The 21,392-nt window shown below is 42.3% G+C and overlaps 2 protein-coding genes across 2 annotated transcripts; one reads left to right on the forward strand and one right to left on the reverse strand.

Moving 5' to 3' along the window:
- Positions 1-4,810: 4,810 nt before the first annotated feature.
- On the reverse strand, positions 4,811-8,576 carry LOC311250469 (uncharacterized protein). Its single transcript, XM_084342167.1, has 4 exons — positions 8,401-8,576; positions 6,169-6,364; positions 5,887-6,074; positions 4,811-5,432 (listed from the first exon to the last, which is right to left on the reverse strand). Exons 2-4 carry the CDS (start codon positions 6,356-6,358, stop codon positions 5,388-5,390), a joined length of 423 nt encoding a protein of 140 aa, XP_084198293.1. The 5' UTR covers positions 6,359-6,364; positions 8,401-8,576; the 3' UTR covers positions 4,811-5,387.
- Positions 8,577-14,321: 5,745 nt separating this feature from the next.
- On the forward strand, positions 14,322-20,524 carry LOC311250598 (heparan sulfate glucosamine 3-O-sulfotransferase 2-like). The gene is made up of 2 exons (XM_084342424.1): positions 14,322-15,074; positions 19,128-20,524. The coding sequence occupies exons 1-2, from the start codon at positions 14,584-14,586 to the stop codon at positions 19,744-19,746; spliced, it is 1,110 nt and encodes a 369-aa protein (XP_084198550.1). The 5' UTR covers positions 14,322-14,583; the 3' UTR covers positions 19,747-20,524.
- The last annotated feature ends 868 nt before the right edge of the window (positions 20,525-21,392 follow it).

The following is a 21,392-nucleotide window of genomic DNA, read 5'->3' on the forward strand; positions in this document are numbered from 1 at the left end:
ATTCCACGCCGCCCATGCCAAACCCACCCTGTGCCTCCTCTCTCTTTCCTTCCTTCCCCCCTCTTTCCACTATGTCCTCACTGTGTCATTGCACATTGAATCTGATATCCCCCCTTATGCATGTATGGTACGCTTGTGTGTGTGTGCGCGCAGGCACCCTAGAGCATGTGTGTGTGTGTGGAGTGAGAGGAGGGAGGGAGAGGGACATGCATTTGTGCACAGTAAATGAACAAACACTCATCGCTGTATTGCTTGTGTCATCAGTACAGGAAGGCTCTTGGAGTAGAAATACAGCGAGGAGAGCTAATCCTGCTATCCAGAAGACGAGTGCATGGCATTTCCAATACAGCCCAAACCCCATAAACTCTTAATGCTGTGTTTGGAGCCACAGGGGAGGAGAAGGGGAGGGCGATGAGGATTTGGCAGCAACATGCTAGTGCCAAGACATATGTGGCATGCTGATAGCACTAGAGAGGTGCAGCTCACACTGTGAAGAGGCTTTGGAGGGGTGCTGATACACATCCATCACTTCCATCGTTTCGGGATACTAGCTACAGGCCTCACCAGTCTGGAAGTGGGTGGCGGAGTAATTTGCACGCAGTTCAAAGCAAAAGATTAAGAATGTGGATAATTTTTTGGAGCAGCAGCGTCGATGTTAGATTTGGGTGAGGAGGCATTAGTGATCTGTCTAATGGCCCCGAGCGTCCAATTGGGATTGTGAACAAAGCGATATTTTTTAATGGTTATTTTTAGAAGTATCACTGAAAAAAGAAAAGAAAAAAAAAGTTGGATTGGTGCTCATTGCCATCTGTGCAAGAGAATAAGAGAGATACAAGGGAGAGTTTCGAGTTATTCGTGGTGACATCCCTGTGTGTGTGTGCGTATCGCCTGTGTGTGCGTGCGTGTGTGTGTTAGAGAGACAGAGAGGGAGAGAAAATAGAGAGAAAAATCCTAGTGTCACAGTATCTTAGCAACTGCCTCCATCTCCTTGGAGACAAGAACTGACATCATTTCCTGTCTGTGAGCACTCACTTTTGGTTTGTACACAGTGTGTTTGTGCGTATGAGCGCGAGGGCATGTGTGTTAGTGTGTGTGTGTGTGTGTGTGTATGTTGGCGTGTGTCCATGTTCATATGCAGATGTGGGCCTGCAGTATGTGCACCGATGCAAACAGGATGTATTCTAGTGTTTCAGGTCAGGGTGCGTTCAAGAATGTCAAACTAGCTAAGTCAACAAACAGAACAACAAAAAACATAATTTTCTGTAGTAAGAACAACACTGACATGATTTCTTCTTAAACACTTTTGTCACTTCTTGTTGTTATTTTAGAAAATACAGCTGTGAAATCGTCATATGAAGACCAATACTGATAGAATGGTTATTTTTCACAGACATCTTCCTGTAGCTTAAAGTGAAGTCCATAAACACGTTTTCTATCGTGCACCAGAACAAGTTTTGCTGCAGACACAATGTCACTCGTGGAATTCATTACTTTCTGTTTATTTGTCGTCCATGTGTACGTTTACAGCCAAGTTTCTGAATTTGAATCATCAACTTTGTCGATAATATCTCATGAGTCTGCTGCTCGTGAAGGCCTACAGTACCGAGCAGCCTCTGTGCTTCAATGCAAAGAATAAGCCATCTTCAACTGCCATCTTGTGAGCAGCAGAGTGAAGTGCAGTCACATAAATTCCCTCCCAGATGTTATTTTGTGTCACATACACAACACACTTTTGGCTTGAAAAACCATCAGATTTAAGTACTGCATTATTGTCGCCTGGTTTATTCTGTTCAACACAGTTCATCCTTTATTTCACGCTTGATACAGGAGGAAGTGAAATCGGCGGCTCCTTTTGGCCACTCGAGCTGTAGGAAGGCTTGAACTTGCCAATGGGAATAAGATATAAAAATATGCTGCACTGCATGTACTTGGGCTTTCATTTATAGGCTATATGAGAATGATGTTCTTCAGGTTACATTGAATTCTCCAAAGGCAGAGGTCACCTCTTCTCCACAGTCAGCCAGCAGTACTTTGTGTAACTTGGGGATATAGTTTGACAATTTGCAAGGTTTTGTTTCTTGTTGAGAGTTGGGTGAGAGGATCGATACTAATCTGGTATCCGTACAGTAAATTAGCAGCGCATGTGGCCAAACAAACAGGTGTCTTACCAATCAGCGTCCTAGGGTTAGGGTTACGGGCACGGTCTAGATGAGACGACCAGCAAGAGGAGCGACTGTTTGTGTGAAAACAACAATGGTGGCTCATGAAGAGGTAAGCGTATAAGCTGCTAGCATCAGTTAAATCAGAACGAGGGAGCGAAGAACAACTTTGAAGGCTTTTCTCGATGGTAAAGTCGCTCTTATTGACAGGCTATGGTAAGAGTCTGATTCACCAACTTGCTCCGCTGGTGGAAGTTCTCTGCTACTGTTGATCCGATTGGTTGAACTTGACGTAGATGGTTCGTCCGATCACTCTCCAAGTACTTTTGGAACATGCCTTGCCAAGAAGAGGTCTGGCACGTAACCTAAAACAACAATGTGCATTTTATCACTTTAGTTTTGTCATGGATTTAACAAACAAGATCTAACATGTACTCGAGAAAATATTTTTACTATATTTTCCAAAATGTCAAACCATTAAAGAGACTCGTTGATGCTGAAAATGCTTGAACAAACCTCATCCTGAAACAACACGACACATGTAAAAAGGAGTGCAACTTAAACAAACGTGTTTCATCTAAGGCCAAACGCTGCTCTCACGTAGAAACAGCGCCGGCTCCAAATGCATTTAAAGGCAATGATTTTGTTTTGCAGATGCACTGAGCAGGACCAACAAAAAACACAGGGAGATTGATGACGGTATTAAAGTGTAGCCAAGCTTGTGTTTACCAACTACAGAAACAGAAAAGACTCCATAACCTCAGCCCTACATCCTAAAGATAAAAAAAACTAAAAAGCCTCATTATCAAAGAGCAGCTTTAAAAGCAACAATATGCTCCACAGGAAGAACAGCTCTGCTGGGATTACAGAGTATTTACAGCAGAGAACACAGAGATAGCTGACTGGTGACTCCATACACAGGCTTGATGTTACAGAAAGGCATCATAATCTCACAATCTCACAATTATCAAATGCTAAAGATGAAAAATGACACAGAATAAGACGCCAAGAAAGGATACGAAATCTAGTACAGACCTTTGCCAAACATCTGGGTCAAAACATGGAAAGAATACAGAGCTTCACCCCTTGAAGATTTACTATTCCAGCCTCAGAAGAATCAACAAAGTCAGCAAGACAAAGAGTCAGAGCATCATACAGATCAGCATACGATTTACAGAACATCCCAGGGGAATCAGTGTCCAACACTGAGCCAAGCTGCTGCCTCAGCAGAATTTGCACACTTCAGCAAAGCATTCTTATTCAAGCACACAACTTCATCATTAAAGTACCCTCAATGAAATGGAGGAGCAGGAGGGGAAGTGAAGGCAGCAAAGTCGCTGCTGCACAAGGCAAGAAGGCAGACAGCCATGAAATATGATGTCAACATTGTCACTGTGGACATGAAAGCATGCGCACGCTAGGAATTAAAGCAACATTATGTTACTTTTTTCACCTTAAAATAACAGCTTCATAATCATTTTGATGTCACAGTGTCTTGTGATAGAGTGAATGATGTCTCTTCCCCCCTATCTCTTGTACTGTGTACCTTCAGTGATGTGATGTGAGGGGAGGATCACAGTGTTACATACATGTTTGCTTCAACACACAAGATTTCAACATTGTCATGATGTAATGAGTTTTGTTTGTAGTCAGCACCCACATTACATCTGACAAATTGTTACAGACCTGAGATGTGTGTTTACAACAGTGGTGTTGCAGTCAGAAACTGTGGGGGGCACCAAATCGCACAAAAAATAAATTTCTACATAATGTTGCTTTAAATCAAAGGGTACAATAGTTGTTAAAGTTCATACAGTGTGTATATTCAGACGCATATATTATTTCATTCCAACAGTAATCACTGTTATAGAGTGTTTGGTCAGTGACCCGTGTCTCTCCTCCCCCTTCTCATGAAGTGAAAGAGTAAAGACAGTTTCTGGTATCCCTGCCCACTTTATCCAATCAGGACAGAGAACTCCAGAAAGGGGCCGTCCTGTCTGCTTGAGGAAAGCAGGATCCTCCTGTTTGCTGCTCTGTCTGGCGATCAGCGTTCTGCTTTCATGTGGTGAGAGGATGTAAGTGACTGCTAACTGGACAATGGACGGGAAGTTAGCTTTAGGTTATTGAGGGAAAACTCTAACTTAATGGCCTTGTAGTTGTAGAATTTCACCATGCAGAATAAGACGTTAATTAGCGCTTTATAATGACTAATGAAGAGCCAATATGTTACTAATATTAATGCTAATAAGCAACTAATTAATGGTTAATGTGTCCCTTATTATAAAGTGTCACAGTAAGTCCAACCTCACAAGACTATTATCATGGTTATATGATAATAATAAACTTTATTTATATAGCACCTGTTTTGATCAAAAATGACTCTTTTGGAGTCTTGTTAACCCTCGTCTCTTTTTTTTAATGCACTAACAGCAGCTTATACCATCCATCACAACACGTGCAGGACATTGGTACTAATAACCTACACACAGCTCCAAGCGTTTCACAGTGAACAGCAGAGGAAGAGTCAGATGAATGAGCGCGGGATCAATGTAACTGCAGGGGATGGACTTTGCTTCTCCACCTCTGTCTTACTGACAACATCAGGGGGAGGGTGTTGCTGTAAAGCCAATCTAGCTAAGAAATGAGTCCAGTGTGTATCAACTGCTTTATTCAGGCATTTACAAGGTACTCTGATAAGCTTATATGTTAATTTGAGATACAAGTGAGATTACATGGAATGAAGCAGAACAATGTCTCATATGTTATAACAACAGAGCAGCACATAGTTGTTTGACCATCATGACAATAAAATAAAACACTGAGCAATCACATTCATAGTTGAAATAGAGAGCAGTTAAAGAGCATCAGAGGAGGAAGTACTCCAATTGTGTACTTAAGTACAATACTACAGTGCAGAAATACTCTGTTACAAGTAAAAACATCAATATACACTTAAAGTAACAAAAGTAAAGTAAAATGAAGTATCAAGTGACAGAAAATGGAAATGTTCAAGTACAGTAAAAGTACATCAAAATGGTACTTGAGTATAGTCCTGGAGGAAAATGTACTTTGTTATTTTACACCATGGTTAGTCAAGACTGTGAATGTCGAGCTGGCTTCTCTTCGTTCTCTCTGTCTCTTTGATCTGCTTTTACTTTAGCAATTTCCTTCATTTGATTCAATTCTGCTGTAGTTTCCCTCTTAATTCCTTGGATTTGACTTGTTCTTTCATTTCCCCAAACTTAGGACCTTGAGACGCTTTGGAAGACCCAACTGCAAAAAAGAAAGAAACAAATAAATCTAAGACAGTAAACACATCTAGAAACACAAAGTATGACACAAATATCTCCCTCATTTATGAAGAAACTGGCTAAAAATGTAATAACAGTATTTTATTAGTTATGGAAGTCCTGAGAGGCAAGTTAGAAAAAACAGGTTGAGGAAAAGATGGAAAAAGTTTTGCCAGGATCATGTTTCCATTTTTTTCATCTGTGAAAACGTTTTTTTGTTGTTGTTTTTTCAGGATGTGTCTGTTTTTGTAATACTCATTTTGGCCACCAGAGGCTGACGTCCCCCATTACACCACGTTCTAAACACGACTCCTGGTTGGTCTTATTTGTGACCTTGAAGCTAAAGGCAAGCATCAATAAACATGATCATGTCACACTGACTGCAGTACTTACCATATACTAATACACTACAACATCACAGAGGAAGGTTTGATTACCTGTTTACAGATCGTCTTGACTGCCTTTTTATTGCACTCACAAGACAAAAGTCCCTTGGTCTCAAAGAACAGACAGTCCACCATGAGTGTGATGGCGGGGTTGTTCAGTCCTCTTTGGTTTGGTAAAGGGTAGTCTTTGTTGAAGGTGTGATGCATCGCCACCAGAATCACCTCCTTACATCCCAATTCTTTGACACAGACAGAAAACACAGGTCAAAGTTTGCATCCAAAAGACAAAACATTACAGGATTTTTACGTCTAATGGGGTTTCTGCATGTTTACCTTCGGCGCTGGATACTGCTGAATTAACGTCAGTCTCAAAACGACTTACGATAGGACAGAAGACAATAGTGGCATCACTCTCTCCGAGTGAATCGACTTGCTTTGCACCTCTTTTTTTGAGCTTTTTAAGAAACTTCACATGGGCGTCCAAAGTGTTTCCGGCTATGTATGCGTAAATTTTTTTCTTCATTTTTTCCTGAAAAAGAAAGAAGTAAAAGTCAAATGTAAGTTTTATTTACTGTTTAAAATACAAACTAAACATAATTTTATCTCTGATACTTTCGATGATTTTTCCTCAATTAATATTACGGTGCAATCCCAGTTTGTGGTAAAGGGAAGGTTTGCATTCTCAATTCCCGAAGAGGAGACTTTGCAAGTAATATTGTTATTATGACACACAGCAGTAGCTTCTTTGAGAACCCCAAACATCGAGCAGGTGAAGCCAACATTTACACACAAGGTATTCAATTTTATTGTTTGCATTGTCATCACATTTTCCATGAATGTGTTGTACTTAATGCTACTTTATTCTACTGTGCAGGGGGAAATGTTCATTTTACTCCACTATATCTATCTGACAGCTGTAGTCACTAGTTTCATGTTTTACAATGCATTGCTACATTTAAAGGAACTTGGGGCAGGATCAAGAAATAAGACTCAATAGTGACACGACGGCCGTTGCGGCCGTTAGGGTAACTGCAGCCATCAGCCAAGCTGGCTACTACACAGACACAGACAAACCATTAGCCTGTGGCTACAGCCAGCTGCTAACATCACCTCCCGGATAACAGGTTGGGCTTTCGGTCCCTATTCGATTTCAGACTAAAGGACCGTGGAAAATGCGCAGTCTGTAACTATTCAGTGTTACACAGTGGTGGACTAAGTTACATGTTTGCAGCTAACGCTACTTTGCATGTTAGGTCACTCCGAGTCCTTGGTTATCTCATATGATTTTCAAATCAGCATCTGTTTTCAGTCCCAATTCAAGTTGAAGCTGCCTCCATGAGCCGAACGCGTATCCGATGTGTATTCAGGTGCCAGCCCAGCTTTGGTCATAATTTCGTTTTCGACTCACAACGTGCTGCTGATAAAACCTTTGTTTTCTTCTTAGTATGACTTTTTAGTGGACTTTGTGTGGTGGTGGGTTGTTTGTTGGCCGTAGCAGAATCCATTACTACCCAAACACTAGTTTGGGTCCATCGCACTTGTCTTCTTCCTGCATCCAAGGACGCGCATTCAGCGTCATCTGACGTCACGTCTGCAAGACTGCGCGGGAAATTCGGGCCGAATTGCAGTACATTATGCAGCACACAGCCTGTTCAAGGCAATGGAGAGATATGTGGGTGGGCTTATTATTTTTGGTTTTGAACGCTTCATCATTCATTAGCATTAAAAAACTTAAAATGCACGTTTATTTTTTCACAAATCCTGCCCCAAGTAATTTATACTAAAAGTAAAAATCACCTAAATGAATAGTACTTTGTTGTTGTTGTTGTTGTTGTTGTTGTTGTTATAATTGACCTTTATTTGATAGTGACAGTCAAAGACAGACAGGAAACAGGGGGGAGAGGTTGCATGACATGCAGCTGGAATCAGTGGGGCCCCTGCATTAAGGACCCAGCCTCGGTACATGCTCCACCAGGTGAGCTATGAGACGCCCCCATATGAATAGTCCTTGAGTAGAAGTCTTAGAAGTATCTGATATTAAATGTATCAAAAGTAATTGTCTTAAATTAAATGTACTTCAATATTAGTATGTATATAGTTTATATTATGGGTTGACCAATATTCAACCTGGATGATTTATTGGCTCTTTATTCAGCATTTTTATGATTATCAGACAAAAGTAAAAGTAGAATCGTTGTCTCCAGAATGTAGAGGAGTGGAAGCAGGGTGTGGTAGAAAGTGGAAATACTCAAGTAAAGTACAAACACCTCAAAACTGTACTTAAGTAGAGTTATTTATTCCACCACAGTAAATACAGTAATTCAAACTATCTCTCCCTCTCACTCTTTATACTTTAAGTACATTTTACTTCTAACACTTTTTGTACTTTGACTTGTAATGAAGTAGCCTACTGCTATGCTGTATTATAGGCAGGCCTGCTGTTACTTTAGTAAACGCACTGAACATTTCTTCCACCAAAGCCCCACATGATACTTCTTTGTGTAGCTCTACATCTTTCCTCTTACTCTGCAGGAGTAATACATTTGATAGTTTGAGCTTACTTACTGTTTGGGCCGTTTGATAGTGGAATTGTCCTCTGGAGTGTAAAAGGAAGAGCAGAGTTTAGTTTAGTCCTTCACCGCTTTCGCTTTCACATCAGATAACACATATGATGACGCGCTGTGGGTGCACTGCCATCATCTGACCAGCAGGTGGCAGTATTGTGACGTTATTAAGCATGCAGAGGTGTAAACAGGCCTGCAGAGAAGCCCTGTATATTTCTGCTGGATCTAAAAGTAGCTTTTGTTGCCAACTTAGCGACTTTGTCGCTATATTTAGCGAGTTTTCAGAGCCCTCTAGCGACTCTTTTTCAAAAAAGGGACTAGCGACAAATCTCGCGAATTTTTTCTGGTGTATTTGGAGACTTGTGGAGACTTATGTGAAAGCACGTATCGTTCAACGAGCAGCGGGTGCTGCCGTGGGCCCGTCCCAAGGCACTCACAGGCGGCCCAGTCCTCGCTCAACAGCGCTTCCCAGCTGCAGTCAGAGCAGAACTTCACCTCTTCTCGTCCAGACTGCGAGTCGCGCATGCGCGGAGCCGCCGCCGGCTGGTCCCACCCCGGGTCACAGTCCGGCCCGGATGTAAATGTAAAGTTTTTTGTGTCCAAAATAAATCACTGCGCTAAAATAAGTTCATTTGTAGTTCTAAACATATTAAGGGTGTTTTTTATCTCTCCCACGACGTTATTCCTCTCTCCTACAGCGTCCATTACAATTAAATGCACATGGCCAGTTGTGCAAATTAGGTAATGACGTCATTTAGTGACTTTTAGGACAGCCAATAGCGACTTTCCTTACTGAGGAGTTAACTTATTGAGGCAGTTTGTGTCTCATTTTATTCATCAGTGCTATTAAAGAAAGAAATCTGATAGTTAAGGTGTCTGACTGAAATCTGTTCAGGATTTATTTGTATGTTGGAGGTTTTGGAGTTGACTAAATCATTACAACCGTATTCTGATTCTACTTTTCTCTTGAGATTGTTACAGGGTCGGTTTTCATTTCATTGTCACTAGTTCAGCTACAGATGCTAGGTTCTGCACTATGTAGTTTTGGAGAAGAAATTCAAGCTCAGAATTTTAATATTTACAATATTAATGAGGTAATAACACAAACTCAGAAATATTAATTATCTCCATAACTGAATAAACAAGCTGTTCTCAGAGGAAATTAAGGTCCCCAGAACACTGTTTGAAGCTAGAAAGGTGGCAGGGTCCGCCACATATAGCTAAACAAAGTGAAACAGTATGAAAGTATGAGTGCTTGTTTGTTTAGTTTGAAATATCAGTCAATGGAGTCTCGTTCCAGCTACATTCATATTAAAAAACTGTTAATTGACGTTCTGACCCACAACCATCCCTGTGATTGACTGTTCGTCACCAAGCAAAACAAGTCGGTGTGTGCACCGTCTCACAGGGGGGTGTGAACTGTATCCGTGCGAGTGATCCCTCATCCATCTGTGATGTAAAGTTGATCATCTGTATCTGCCCTCGGCGTCTGATCAGAGTCAGGACGAGCTGACATCTCCCCCTCAGGCTTCGCTCGCCCCCTGATAAATGAGCACGGCTGCTGATGGAGTGGTCAGTCGGCACACGATGTATGGCCTTTATTCAGTCATCTCCAAAAGAGGAACAACACTATTAAGACAAACAGCTTTCACAGACGTGTGGTTTGTTTTCCATAAAGCTTACATCGTGTCCTGTCATAGCTGAGCTTACAGGAATCTAATAATCGCTTGGTGCAAATTTATGCTAAAACCAGCTTCTCTCCAAACTGAATTTTGCTTCTAGTTCTCAACATAAAGGCTGCGCTGTTCCCTTTAAAGTTTAACAACTGGCTGTTTTTTAATTCTCTTCTACAGGCTACATGTGTCCTTTCCTGTAAGATCTTTTCTACTGTATAAAATGACATTGAAATAAATGGTTCCACATTGTTTTTCTGTCATACTTCATCAGTCTAAGGAGGATTACTCTCTATTCTGCCGTGACCTTAAACAAGACATATGTTCTGTAAATTAAACCAAGGGTAAACTGATCTGAGGCTCCAGCATTGCCAATAAAAAACAAGCGTCGGAAACAAGCCACACACTCAGCAGAGGTGATTATAACATTTAATCACTGAGTCCTGTCGCCGAGCTTTGCAGCCTTCCTCGCACCCGAGGTTTGATTTACCCGCCCTCTTCTTGAGGAAAAATCTCATTCACTAGACAGATTGCTGAGCGGGCCTCTCCGACCAGCCCCTATAAATCATTCTTTAATCAGAGGCCTCTGAGATTGGGCGCAGACACCCGCGGGAGCACCACTGTGTGACACCTCGACTCCTCCCCATGCGTCTCTGCAGTCCTGGGAGTTTTTATCCTCTCCTGTTTCCTCCTCGGGCTTGTCTGCATTTGTATCAGTCATCGGGAAACTAAGAGGGATGACCCGCCCCGCGCACTCTGCTCACACACAACACCCCGACACTTCCACTGCTAAGATGGGAGTGATGCCAAATAAGAGCAGGGGCATGATTACTGGTTTGAGGCTGCAACAGAACACAGGCTTGAGTTCAGGGCTGGATCACAAACTGGAAAACTGCTACCCCGAACCCCTTGACCTTAAACTTACTGCTTTACCTCACCACTGGTTTGTGTTAATTCAAAGGTCCCATATTATGTTCATTTTCAGATTCATACATCCTTTATTGTTCAAAAAACACATTATTTTTCTTGTGCTGTCCATTGCTGCAGCACCTCTATTCAGCCTCTGTGTGAATGCTCTGTTTAGAGCCTGTCGCTTTAAGGCCACTTTCAAGAAAAGCCCAGTCTGTTCTGATTGGTCAGCTCTCACAGGCCTGAGCATGCACTGCTCTGCTGGTGTTTTTGCAAGCATAGATCCTACTCACACAGCAGCCATTTTCCTCTGACATCACAATCAGGGTGGTAGGATGCACATTGTATTTGACAAACTGTTATCATTTCACCACTTCCTGATTGATCAGCAACGATAAAGATGAACTGGAAAATCTGGGGAGACATTGGGCCATATTTCAAGGTAAAACAACATATTTGATAACCCCTAAGCTAACGTTGGCATTCAACCACTTCCTTGTTTTACCTTGAAATAAGGCCAAATTTACCTCAACATTTTCACGATCCACCATCTTTTCTGTTGATGATCAATTAAGAAGTGGTGAAATGATAACAATTTGTCAAATTCCCCGCGTTTGTGACTTGCAACCTTGAACACAGCACCATTACATCCCCAAATAATAATAATATCTCATAATTCGAGCTTCCCACCCTGAGGAAAATGTCTGTCGTGTGAAGATGGTCTATGTCTGTGCTGGGAGCATCACTGGGGGCGGTGACTGTACAGTTGTGACATCACAACCTTACAGAAGTCCCGAGGGCTCGATTAAAGGGCACAGTTTCTGATTATGGGCTGTGTGCATTCTACGTGGATTGATACTAAAGCTCAGTATCAGCGGACATGATGAAGAGGGTCCTGCTTCATCACCTGATCTTAAAACCCTGACTTGAGGAATGAAAATCTAGCTATAAGACAAAGGCTGATACTGTGTGTATACGTTGCACGTTCCTCAATTAAGGTGTTAATAACATTGCCACTCTGGTGTCTAAGATGGGCGCCTCCAATAAATCTGACAGTTCTGTTCAGATTTTTGTTATATTTACCTTCAAACTCTAGATTGACAATAAAAATGTATAACGTTATGGTGAAAATATTTGCTCGTCAAACAAAACCTTCATCAAAGTAACTTAATCTATTTGAGGGACACTGACATGAACACATGTGGGCACAATGTTTGTTACTGTCACCAGCAAATCCTTTTAGGATCAATGGCACTTTTTTCAAGTCATGAAAGGAAATCAAGTGAAAACAGTAGTTTTTGTCGTGCAATTCTGAAAGAATACATAAACGATTATAAATAAATGACTGCGGTTTAAAGCTATGAATTATTGCAATTACTCAAATATATGACCAAAATAATTGATAATACTTATTCAAAAGGATGTGTTGATGTCACGTATCAGGGCTGTAACTAACAAGTTTTCGTGTTTGGGAGATAAAAAGTCATAAAAAAGTAAAAAATGCCAAAAAATCCAAAGATATGCAGATTAGACAAAGAAGACTGCGAACACCATGGAATCAGCCTTTTCATTATCAAAACAGTCACAGATTGTTTTTCTTTTGCTCGAATCAACTACTCATTTCAGTATTAGTATGAAGTATTAGCTGTCAGTGGAGCATCAACTTTCCTATTCGGAGGTTCAAAGCTTCTTTTTTTTGGAAAATTGAATTTTTGAACAGAAACTGAGAAACTAATCTCGGCACAAGGTCTTTTATTACACCTCTTCATCAGCAGTCAGATGGAGTTCACTGAGTTATAGACGCTGAATTATAAATGTTCACATTTTAAACTTAAATAAATGATATTTTCTTCTTAAATTTATTATGTACAAATGTATCTTTCTGAGCACTGAGCACTGATTTGAAGCACTGATTCAACTGACAGCTAGTTGATAGAACATGAACACCAGAACGGACACACCGTGAACTAAAACCTGACTTTTAAACGTGCATTATGTAGTTTTTAAACTGTAGAGAAGATTCACTGGCTGTTTTTTTTATGCCAAAACAAACTAAATAAACAAACTATCTTTGTTTTCATGACTGAATAAACAAACTGACCTTAAAAGGATAACACAGTTTCATACTGTTACTTTGTTGATATGTGGCGGACCCTGCCACCTGTCTAGCTTCAAACAGTGTTCTGGGACCTTATTTTCCTCTGATAACAGCTTGTTTATTCAGTTATGGAGAAAATAAATATTTCTGAGTTTGTATTTTTACCTCATTAATATTGTTTGAATTTTTAATTCTGTTTCCAAAACTACACAGTGCTCCTTTAAAAAGGTGTAATACGTAAAAATTGTAGTTCAAAACATTCAAACTTAACTTTAATTATCAACAGAATGTGAAGAATGAACTGACGTTATGTCAAAGACGTCTATATATTGTAAAGAGGAGATATCTACCGATATTAGCATGCTAACCAGCTAGCCTCGAGCCTGAAAAGCTTTTTCTCTGAGCTGTCCAAAGCTCCTGTGTTAGCGGTGTAAACACCAACACTGCCCTGGCAGTTGGGCTAGCTGCATGGCTAACTGAGCTAACAACAGCTACTAACAGTAGCATGGATGTATAAAAAGGATACAGTTAGCAGCAGTCACTCTGGAGATATGCTGCTCCTTTAAAGGTGGCCAATTCTTACATACTGCACCTTTAAGTTCAATATCCAGAAATTCAACCTGAGATCATAACAGAAAAGCGGAAACTTGTGCTTATAAGGAACACGGATGCTTTTTTACTCCCCCTCTCTTTTTGTTGTTGCCGTTGTTGTTTCTCTACCTCCTGCCTCATCACGCCTCATATGCATCTTCCTGTCCATCACTTGTCTCACAGTGTCAATGAACACAAAGTGACAAAGAGAGATAACCCGGCTTCCTGTGGAGCGAGGGTGGTGCTGCTGTGTCATGCAAGCGATCAAATCATGAATGTTTATGTGTGAGTTTCAGCCAGAAGTTGGCATAAATGTCTATTTTGATCACAGGTGTTGCTTCATCCCTTGCCACCTACATCAGCCAACTCATTCAAATTTTATACTGAACCTCATCCTGGCTGGGAGAAATAGATCCACACATGGGGATGCATTCATTATGGTAAGCCTAAATGTATACTGTGCAGCATCTATAGCGTCAGTGTTGTGCCAAGAAAGACCCAGCAGCGGGCTGAGAAGTGAGAAGCTGAGGGGAGAGCTGAATACTTTTTTTTTTTTTTTAGATGCTCTGACGTCACCGTGTTGAAATATCTCCGTGTCGCTCGGTGGGGTTTGGAGCTGTCAGAGAGCGCGCAGCTCGGCGCGGTGCGCGATGACCATGGAGACGTGCAGGAGTTGGACTCGGCGCGCAGCGGAGGACGCCTTCTCAGTGCACGAACAGAGGAGATCAGAGGGACTGTGTTCAAAACGCTGCGAGGACCAAGTGATGGAAGTGTTGACCGCCGTCTGACAAGGCGCAGAAGTTGTTGAGATCTCTTCCCCGGGGCCACTTGAGCGACTAAAACAATCAGAAAAAAGGACGGAGCGATTATAGATCACTCAAGAAAATCATGCGCTGTTCATATCCATGGAGAGATGGCATGCGTGCTCCTCCTCACTCGACTTCTTTCCTTCTCACACCGGCTCACAAGAACATCCATGTGCTTACTCTCCCTTTTCCTGTCATATCTGTGCTACAGCGCGCTCTTCCCTGCCGATACCATCATGCAAAAGTCAGGTGATCCGACGCCCAGCTGTCAGCGCGCCCCGGCCGATGGAGCCAACAGGCGCATCCAGAAGTCCCTGTCGTGCGTCTTGCAGCCGAGCAGCGTTGAGGCATCTCGGCTGAGGGGCGACCAGAGACCCCCTGCGACCCTCCACATCGTCAGGAACGACACGCCCAGTCCTCCCATGAGCAATCTAAAGTTTGGGAATAAAAAGTTGCCGAACGCCATCATAGTCGGTGTGAAGAAAGGAGGGACCAGAGCCGTGCTGGAGTTCATAAGGATTCATCCCGACGTGCGAGCGGCCGGCACGGAGACGCACTTCTTCGACAGGAACTATGACAGAGGGCTGGAGTGGTACAGGTAAGGGCACGTCTCACCTGCGCAGGTGCGAGGCCATGGGATCTGATCTCAAATTGGATTACAGTTTAATCAAGTTCAGTGCAGAGAATTAAGAGAGTGAGGCTGCTCATGTGATGAGTTGTACATTTTCCTACATTGTTCCAACAGTTTTGCAGTTCTGTATGAGGGATGACTAATGAGCAGCCTTAATTAGTTAAAATGTCGCCTTTTGGCTGAGGTCCCTCAAAGACTGCAGGGAGTCTCTCTGGACATTTAAGGCTGATGGTCAGCTGTGCTTGTATCATCCTAAAATGCCTGTAGGCCTGTCCTCTTCAGCCTTACTCAATGATAATGATATTAAATCATGGAAGATGTGCCATTCATTACATATTATATGACTATTTTGCTCCGTAATCTAAAAGATGATGCCAGATATTTGGACAGTACAGTCAACTGGACTTTTATTCTCTCTAGTTTTTATGTGCTGCTGTCAGTATCACTCACAATAATCTGATCCTGGTGAATTTTCATTATCAGGATAATCATGAATATCCTCACATACTGTAAATGACTTGAAAAAGCTGTATAGCTCGCTGACGCACAGCTCTATATTGGTCTCCTCATTTATTTTGACTTGCCTAAGCCTGTAGCGACTGTATGGCAGAAAGCACAGCTTGCACATTGTATTGTATCCCCCACAGACACAAGTTAAATTGGAGAATTGGTGTGTTATAGCAGAGTGTATGAAATAGAACGACAGGGACAGTGGTGGACTCAGGATGTTTGAGGGACAGGGGCGAAAGAAATAAAAAGGCCCCCCTGAGTGCACCAGTGGACAGGGAGATGATGTTGTCACCATGTATTTATTCTTTATTTGTGCAGCCTAATGCAGACCTGTGACCTTATTAAAAAAGGTGCATTATGTAAGAGTTGGCCACCTGTTAAACTCATACTCGTGCATACAAATAGGGGCAGCACATCACCAGAGAAGCCCACTGCTGCTAACTGGATTCTCTTTATGACTGTAGCTACTGTTAGCTTGTTAGCTCAGTTAGTTGTGCAGCTAGGCGGAGCGTTGGCGCGTACACCACTTGCACAGGAGAAAGACGTTTTCAGGCCTGGGGCTACCTGGTTAGCATGCTAACTTCAGTAGCCATCTCTGCAACACATTACCTGGACGCATTGACGTAACGTCAAAGCTGTAACTTTTTTCCCACATCATCCTGATAACTTGACGTAATTTGGATGTTTTAAACTAAAATTCTTCCATACTGCATCTTTAAGAGTATTTAGATGATTATCCTTCGTGACATGAAGATCTTCATATATTCCCATGCCTAGTCGGTATAGAATGGCATTTCTATTCTTGCGAAGGACGGTCCCTGACATAACACCTATTTAAATTCTGCAGTGATGGAATTTTCCAAAGAAAAAAATACAAATAAGAAATGAATAATTCGATGAAAGGCGAAAGCTGAGACAAATGGCGGCCCCTGTCTCCTGCCAGTTATATCAGCACAAGTGTCTGAAAATTAAAACCGCTTTTCACACTAAATCAGCCACTCGCTGTCAGAAAATCTGATTCTGTCCCTCCCTCCCTCCCTCTCTCCCTCTCTCCCCTCGCTGCCTTTCTGTATAGATTATGTTCTGAGGCGGGTAAACATGCCGGACGTGTTTTTCCGCAGTCTCTCGACTCATTTCACATTCTTATTGCTGGAAACTTTGGAGGACTGAGTTCTGTTTACATCGGCAGAACAGTGGCCACCTTTTTTTTTTTGATGTACTGTGGAGCAATTCATCAGATTTCTCATAAAATCCAACCTCTCGAGGCGAACAGTGTAAACTGCAGTGAGCAGGCCTGCTGTAGCTGGCAGGCCTCTGAGCTGATGCCTTGTTTGTATACGACGGCTGAACTAACATCTCACATTGAGGGTCATGGTAAATGATTACATGATTGCTTAAATGTTACATGAAGCACCTTTAACTTAGTGTGGTCATATATAATGTAAATATTCCATACGTGAAACACCCACATCATTATTTAAACTCCTTAATGACAGATTTGGAGCTAATATGTTCTGGTTTAGTCACAAAATATCCACATATGCACACAATCACACAGATCAACTCCCAAATACATCCCACGTTAATGATTGGCTGTCAAGTGGCCTGCAGGAGGGCCAAGTATCAGTGGTATTATGAAATAATTATGGAGTGAAAGTATCTCCACTAATTGGCAGTCTTCAGGACGGTTGGCAGCCGAAGCCCTTTTATCTCCGAGATGTGTCTCAGAGATGTGATCCAGATGTGAACCCTCGCCCATTACCGCGGTTTGATTGTCAGCTGTCCGAGCCGTCGAGGAAAGGTCACATGCCAACGCGCTGACTTATGAGCGCCGCTCAAAACAAACAGTTGCTCCCCGGAAACAGCTCGTCAATAGAGGCCACATTTTTGGAATAGTTAGAGATGCGTTCTCAATGCCGAGGCTGTGTGCATGTTTGTGTTTTATCACATTAATATTGAAACAAAAGAATAAATAAAGAGGCTCGACTGGCGAGAAGCGAATGAGGAGAAATGCGATAATGAAACGAGTCGGATGCCGTGCTCAAGGCTACAGTGCAGAGCACGGTGGGCCGTGGAAAACAAAGTTACTTCACAGCTTGTTTTTGGTACAACAAGCCTTTCAAGAATGAGGCACAGGAAATTCATCTGTACTCTGTTAAATGGGCTGTGTCCATTTTGACGCTCCAGTGCTCATTATCCAGCTGTTTCAATCGACTTTATACTGCAGTACAGTGTCGTATCAAATCAAAGCATTCCAGGTGCACGATGCCAAAAGTTAACATACAGTAAAACTTACTTGATTGTGAAAAAGGGATGTCTTTTTGTGTGTACACGACTGAACCGTCAGCAGTGCAGCCTCTTTACATGTATGAACAGAGCAGATGAGGAAACACAACAGGAGGTAACACCTGGAGGTAACACATGGCATGTCTTCATCAGGTTTTTACACAATTTGAAAGATGCTATTAGTACTCCAACTATTTTGATAATTGATATATAAAGTCCCTGATAAGTCCCTGTCATATTTACTTCATGACATACGTGCAGAAAAAGTAGAAAATGCCTTGTTGTAACCTGTAAACTGACTGAAGACGTGCATGTTATTCATACAGCATTTGGTGATGCCATGCTGCCCTATGGAGGACAGACATTAACAAATAAATAAATAAAAGGCTCAATAAATAAATTAATATTCCATTAAATGCACCAAAAATAATATTAAAAATAAATGTGCCTAGATCAACTAGACATGCCTTGCTCCCACACCGGTGGCCGCTGGCCAGGATCACCATGGATCTCCAGCCTAGAAGAAGGCAGCCTGGTTCAATGTAGTTTATTCATTCTGACAGTTTCAGTCCTGCATAGATGCCTCGTCTTAACACAATTAATTGAAAAGATGTCCAGATTAATCGATTATGAAAATAATCGCTAATCGCGGCCCCGTTTAAACACTGTGTCCTCAAACTTTCACTTCCTGAAGCCGAACCTGTTAAAGTCATTTCTTTCAAAGACTACAGTGACCCAGTTTGAGGACCCAGAAGTAACCGAACAGAGTCACTCCTCTATATGTGTTCTGTTTGCATTGATGGTGATTTATTACTCTTGAACCATGCTGGGCTGATGCACCGGAGCGCTGTCCGCCAGACAAGTCTCCTGTGACAACAGACTACTGTGACTTTGCGTCAGAGCTCCTATTATCATTTACATGGAGAAACTGGGTTCATGGCCAAACTGGAGCTTCTCAGTTCGGCTGGTTTTTGTGCCTTTGAAACTCACTTGTGTAATCCTGCCCTAAATATCCATGAAATATACACTTTTTTTTTGCTTTTGACGGAGTGAATGCAAGGACGCCGTGTCCTCTGTGTCTGAGGCTGTTAGCCTTTGTGGTAATGTAAGCGGTTCAAAAACAGCACAGAAATTAAAAGAAAAAATATTCAAAGCAATGTGAATGCAAATGAGAAACCTTTATTTAACTGGAACTCTCACTTTCTGTTTTCATCTTTCATTCAGAGGTTTAATGCCAAGGACTCTTGAAAGCCAAATCACGATGGAGAAGACACCGAGCTACTTCGTGACTAAAGAGACGCCGCACAGGATCTCTGCCATGTCGAGGGACACCAAGCTCATCGTGGTGGTGCGGGACCCCGTCACTCGTGCAATATCCGACTACACTCAGACTTTAACCAAGACCCCCGACCTGCCCAGCTTCCAGGAGCTGGCATTCAGAAACCAGAGCCTGGGCATTGTGGACACGTCCTGGAACGCCATTCGGATCGGCCTGTACGTCCTGCACCTGGAGAACTGGCTCCGCTACTTCCCCCTGGCTCAGATCCACTTTGTGAGCGGGGAGCGTCTCATCACCGACCCGGCAGGGGAGTTGGCTCGGGTGCAAGACTTCCTTGGGTTAAAGCGAATTGTCACCGACAAACACTTCTACTTTAACCGCACCAAGGGCTTCCCTTGCCTTAAGAAGCCGGAGAGCAGCGGCTCGCCTCGCTGCCTGGGCAAGTCCAAGGGCAGAACTCACGTCCAGATAGACAGAGACGCCATCGATCAGCTGCGGGACTTCTATAGACCTTACAATGTCAAGTTTTATGAAATGGTGGGTCATGATTTCAAGTGGGAGTAGAGGTTTGACACATATTTTTAATCGGTACAAGAAAGATTTATGTATTCCACAAATGTTCTTCGCCTACAGTAATCTGTCACAGCTAAGGCGCATAGCTAACAACAGTCTCTAGACGATTTTCAAGTGAAACGGCAAAAGCAGTATTATTCTTTGAAGTGACACTAATGAACAGAGCAAAATCTAGGGTGACATTGCTTTTGCACTCGTAATGATCAGTTACCAGCGAGCATCAGCATCCTGTTCTCTGCTCGACGCAGCCGTCACTTCAGCTTCAGCAGCACATCATTCCTGTTCCCGTTACCGTGTGTTATTGCTGACTAGATCCCCTGTTTGCTGACTGGTTTATTTAAGAAAAAAAAAAAAAAAGGAAGGAAATTCCAGGCAAAGGGATTAGTTCCTCTTAAAACCTGCTTCACTAATCAAGGCAGGGCTTGAAAGCAAGACCTTGGAAAATGTCAGTGAAGTCTTCAGGGAGAGCAGAATTAAGCTGCAGCTCTGTGGTGGTAAATCTGAAAATGTAAAGCCATAACGCAAGTGTGAGAAACCACATATCACTTACTGTTGGTCTCATCAGTTTTCCAAACAGGGCGAGAGATTTGCTCTCGTCCAGCATGAATGGGAGAAGTCAGAAAACGCTGTGACACGCAGCGCTCCACTTTGTTCTCTGTGCTTTATTGGAAAACTCCATGTTTGTATTTTTGTTGAAGGCCAATTGAATCACCGCCTCACCCTCGATGCTTGTTCGTGAACTCCATTAAACGAAACAGAAGCACAAATACACTTATGTGATTAATAATTCTGTCTCATCTGGAATTTGCATTTCGCAAAAAATGCATGCGGAATCACTTTTGCTAATCCCTTCCTACTTAAACTGAAAATCTGTGACACGATTTGAATTTTAGGCCTCTCAAAAAACAATCAGCTCGACGCTACCTCCCTGTTCTCATTCAGTTAGCTGTGGCTTCAACGTATTAGACCACACAGTCTTTTTACATTTTTACACATCTCCGGTGGAAACACATCCCTCGAGGTTTGCTTCACTGTAAGGTTTGTTGTGTGCCTCAGCGGCGGCGGCGGCGGTGGTATAGGTGGATGAGTGGGTGTAGGTGTAAGGAATTTCAATCACTTTTCAAAGACAAAGCAGGGAACACCTACTCGTGGCAGGTTATCAAATAGATTCTGGGAGTGCGTGTCACATGATTGCAGGGAAAAGTTTGAGATTTGGCGACATGGTTTGAATACTAAAGCCAGACGGTCCGAGCTCGAGCCTGACACAGTACTGTGCAAACAAAAGAAAAACTACTTTCGTAAGAGTATATCTCATGATTTGATGCTTTTGTGTAGAAAATGATGAGGAATTTAAAGTCCATCTTACACAACTTGATATTATAGATAACACTCAGTACCTCTAGTATGTATTTACAAGGGAGGAAGATGGCAGGTTAGGGAATAAGTGGGAATAATTGTGTTTAAGAGGGACTTGGAATCTACCTACCTGATTACAGGTTATAGTAATATTTTTAAAGGGTGACTCCACAAATTTTGCACATTAAAGTGTGTTTACAGGTCTTGGGGAGGACTGCTGCATATGTGAAAGAAGTAGCATAAATCATTTTGTGGCTGCAGAGGAAGCTGCATGTAATCTG

This window comes from Pagrus pagrus (assembly GCF_965226575.1).
Source record: "Pagrus pagrus genome assembly, chromosome: 21".
NCBI lineage: Eukaryota > Metazoa > Chordata > Actinopteri > Spariformes > Sparidae > Pagrus > Pagrus pagrus.

Bases quoted from the DNA above. Each gene is read 5' to 3' on its own strand.
- LOC311250469 (XM_084342167.1), bottom strand. From the start codon at position 6,358: ATGAAGAAAAAAATTTACGCATACATAGCCGGAAACACTTTGGACGCC. The intron at 6,075-6,168 runs GTAAACATGCAG...TCTGTGTCAAAG, and splicing joins AGCAGTATCCAGCGCCGAAG to AATTGGGATGTAAGGAGGTG. The intron at 5,433-5,886 runs GTAATCAAACCT...TCTTTTTTGCAG, and splicing joins TCAAGACGATCTGTAAACAG to TTGGGTCTTCCAAAGCGTCT.
- LOC311250598 (XM_084342424.1), top strand. From the start codon at position 14,584: ATGGCATGCGTGCTCCTCCTCACTCGACTTCTTTCCTTCTCACACCGG. The intron at 15,075-19,127 runs GTAAGGGCACGT...TCTTTCATTCAG, and splicing joins AGAGGGCTGGAGTGGTACAG to AGGTTTAATGCCAAGGACTC.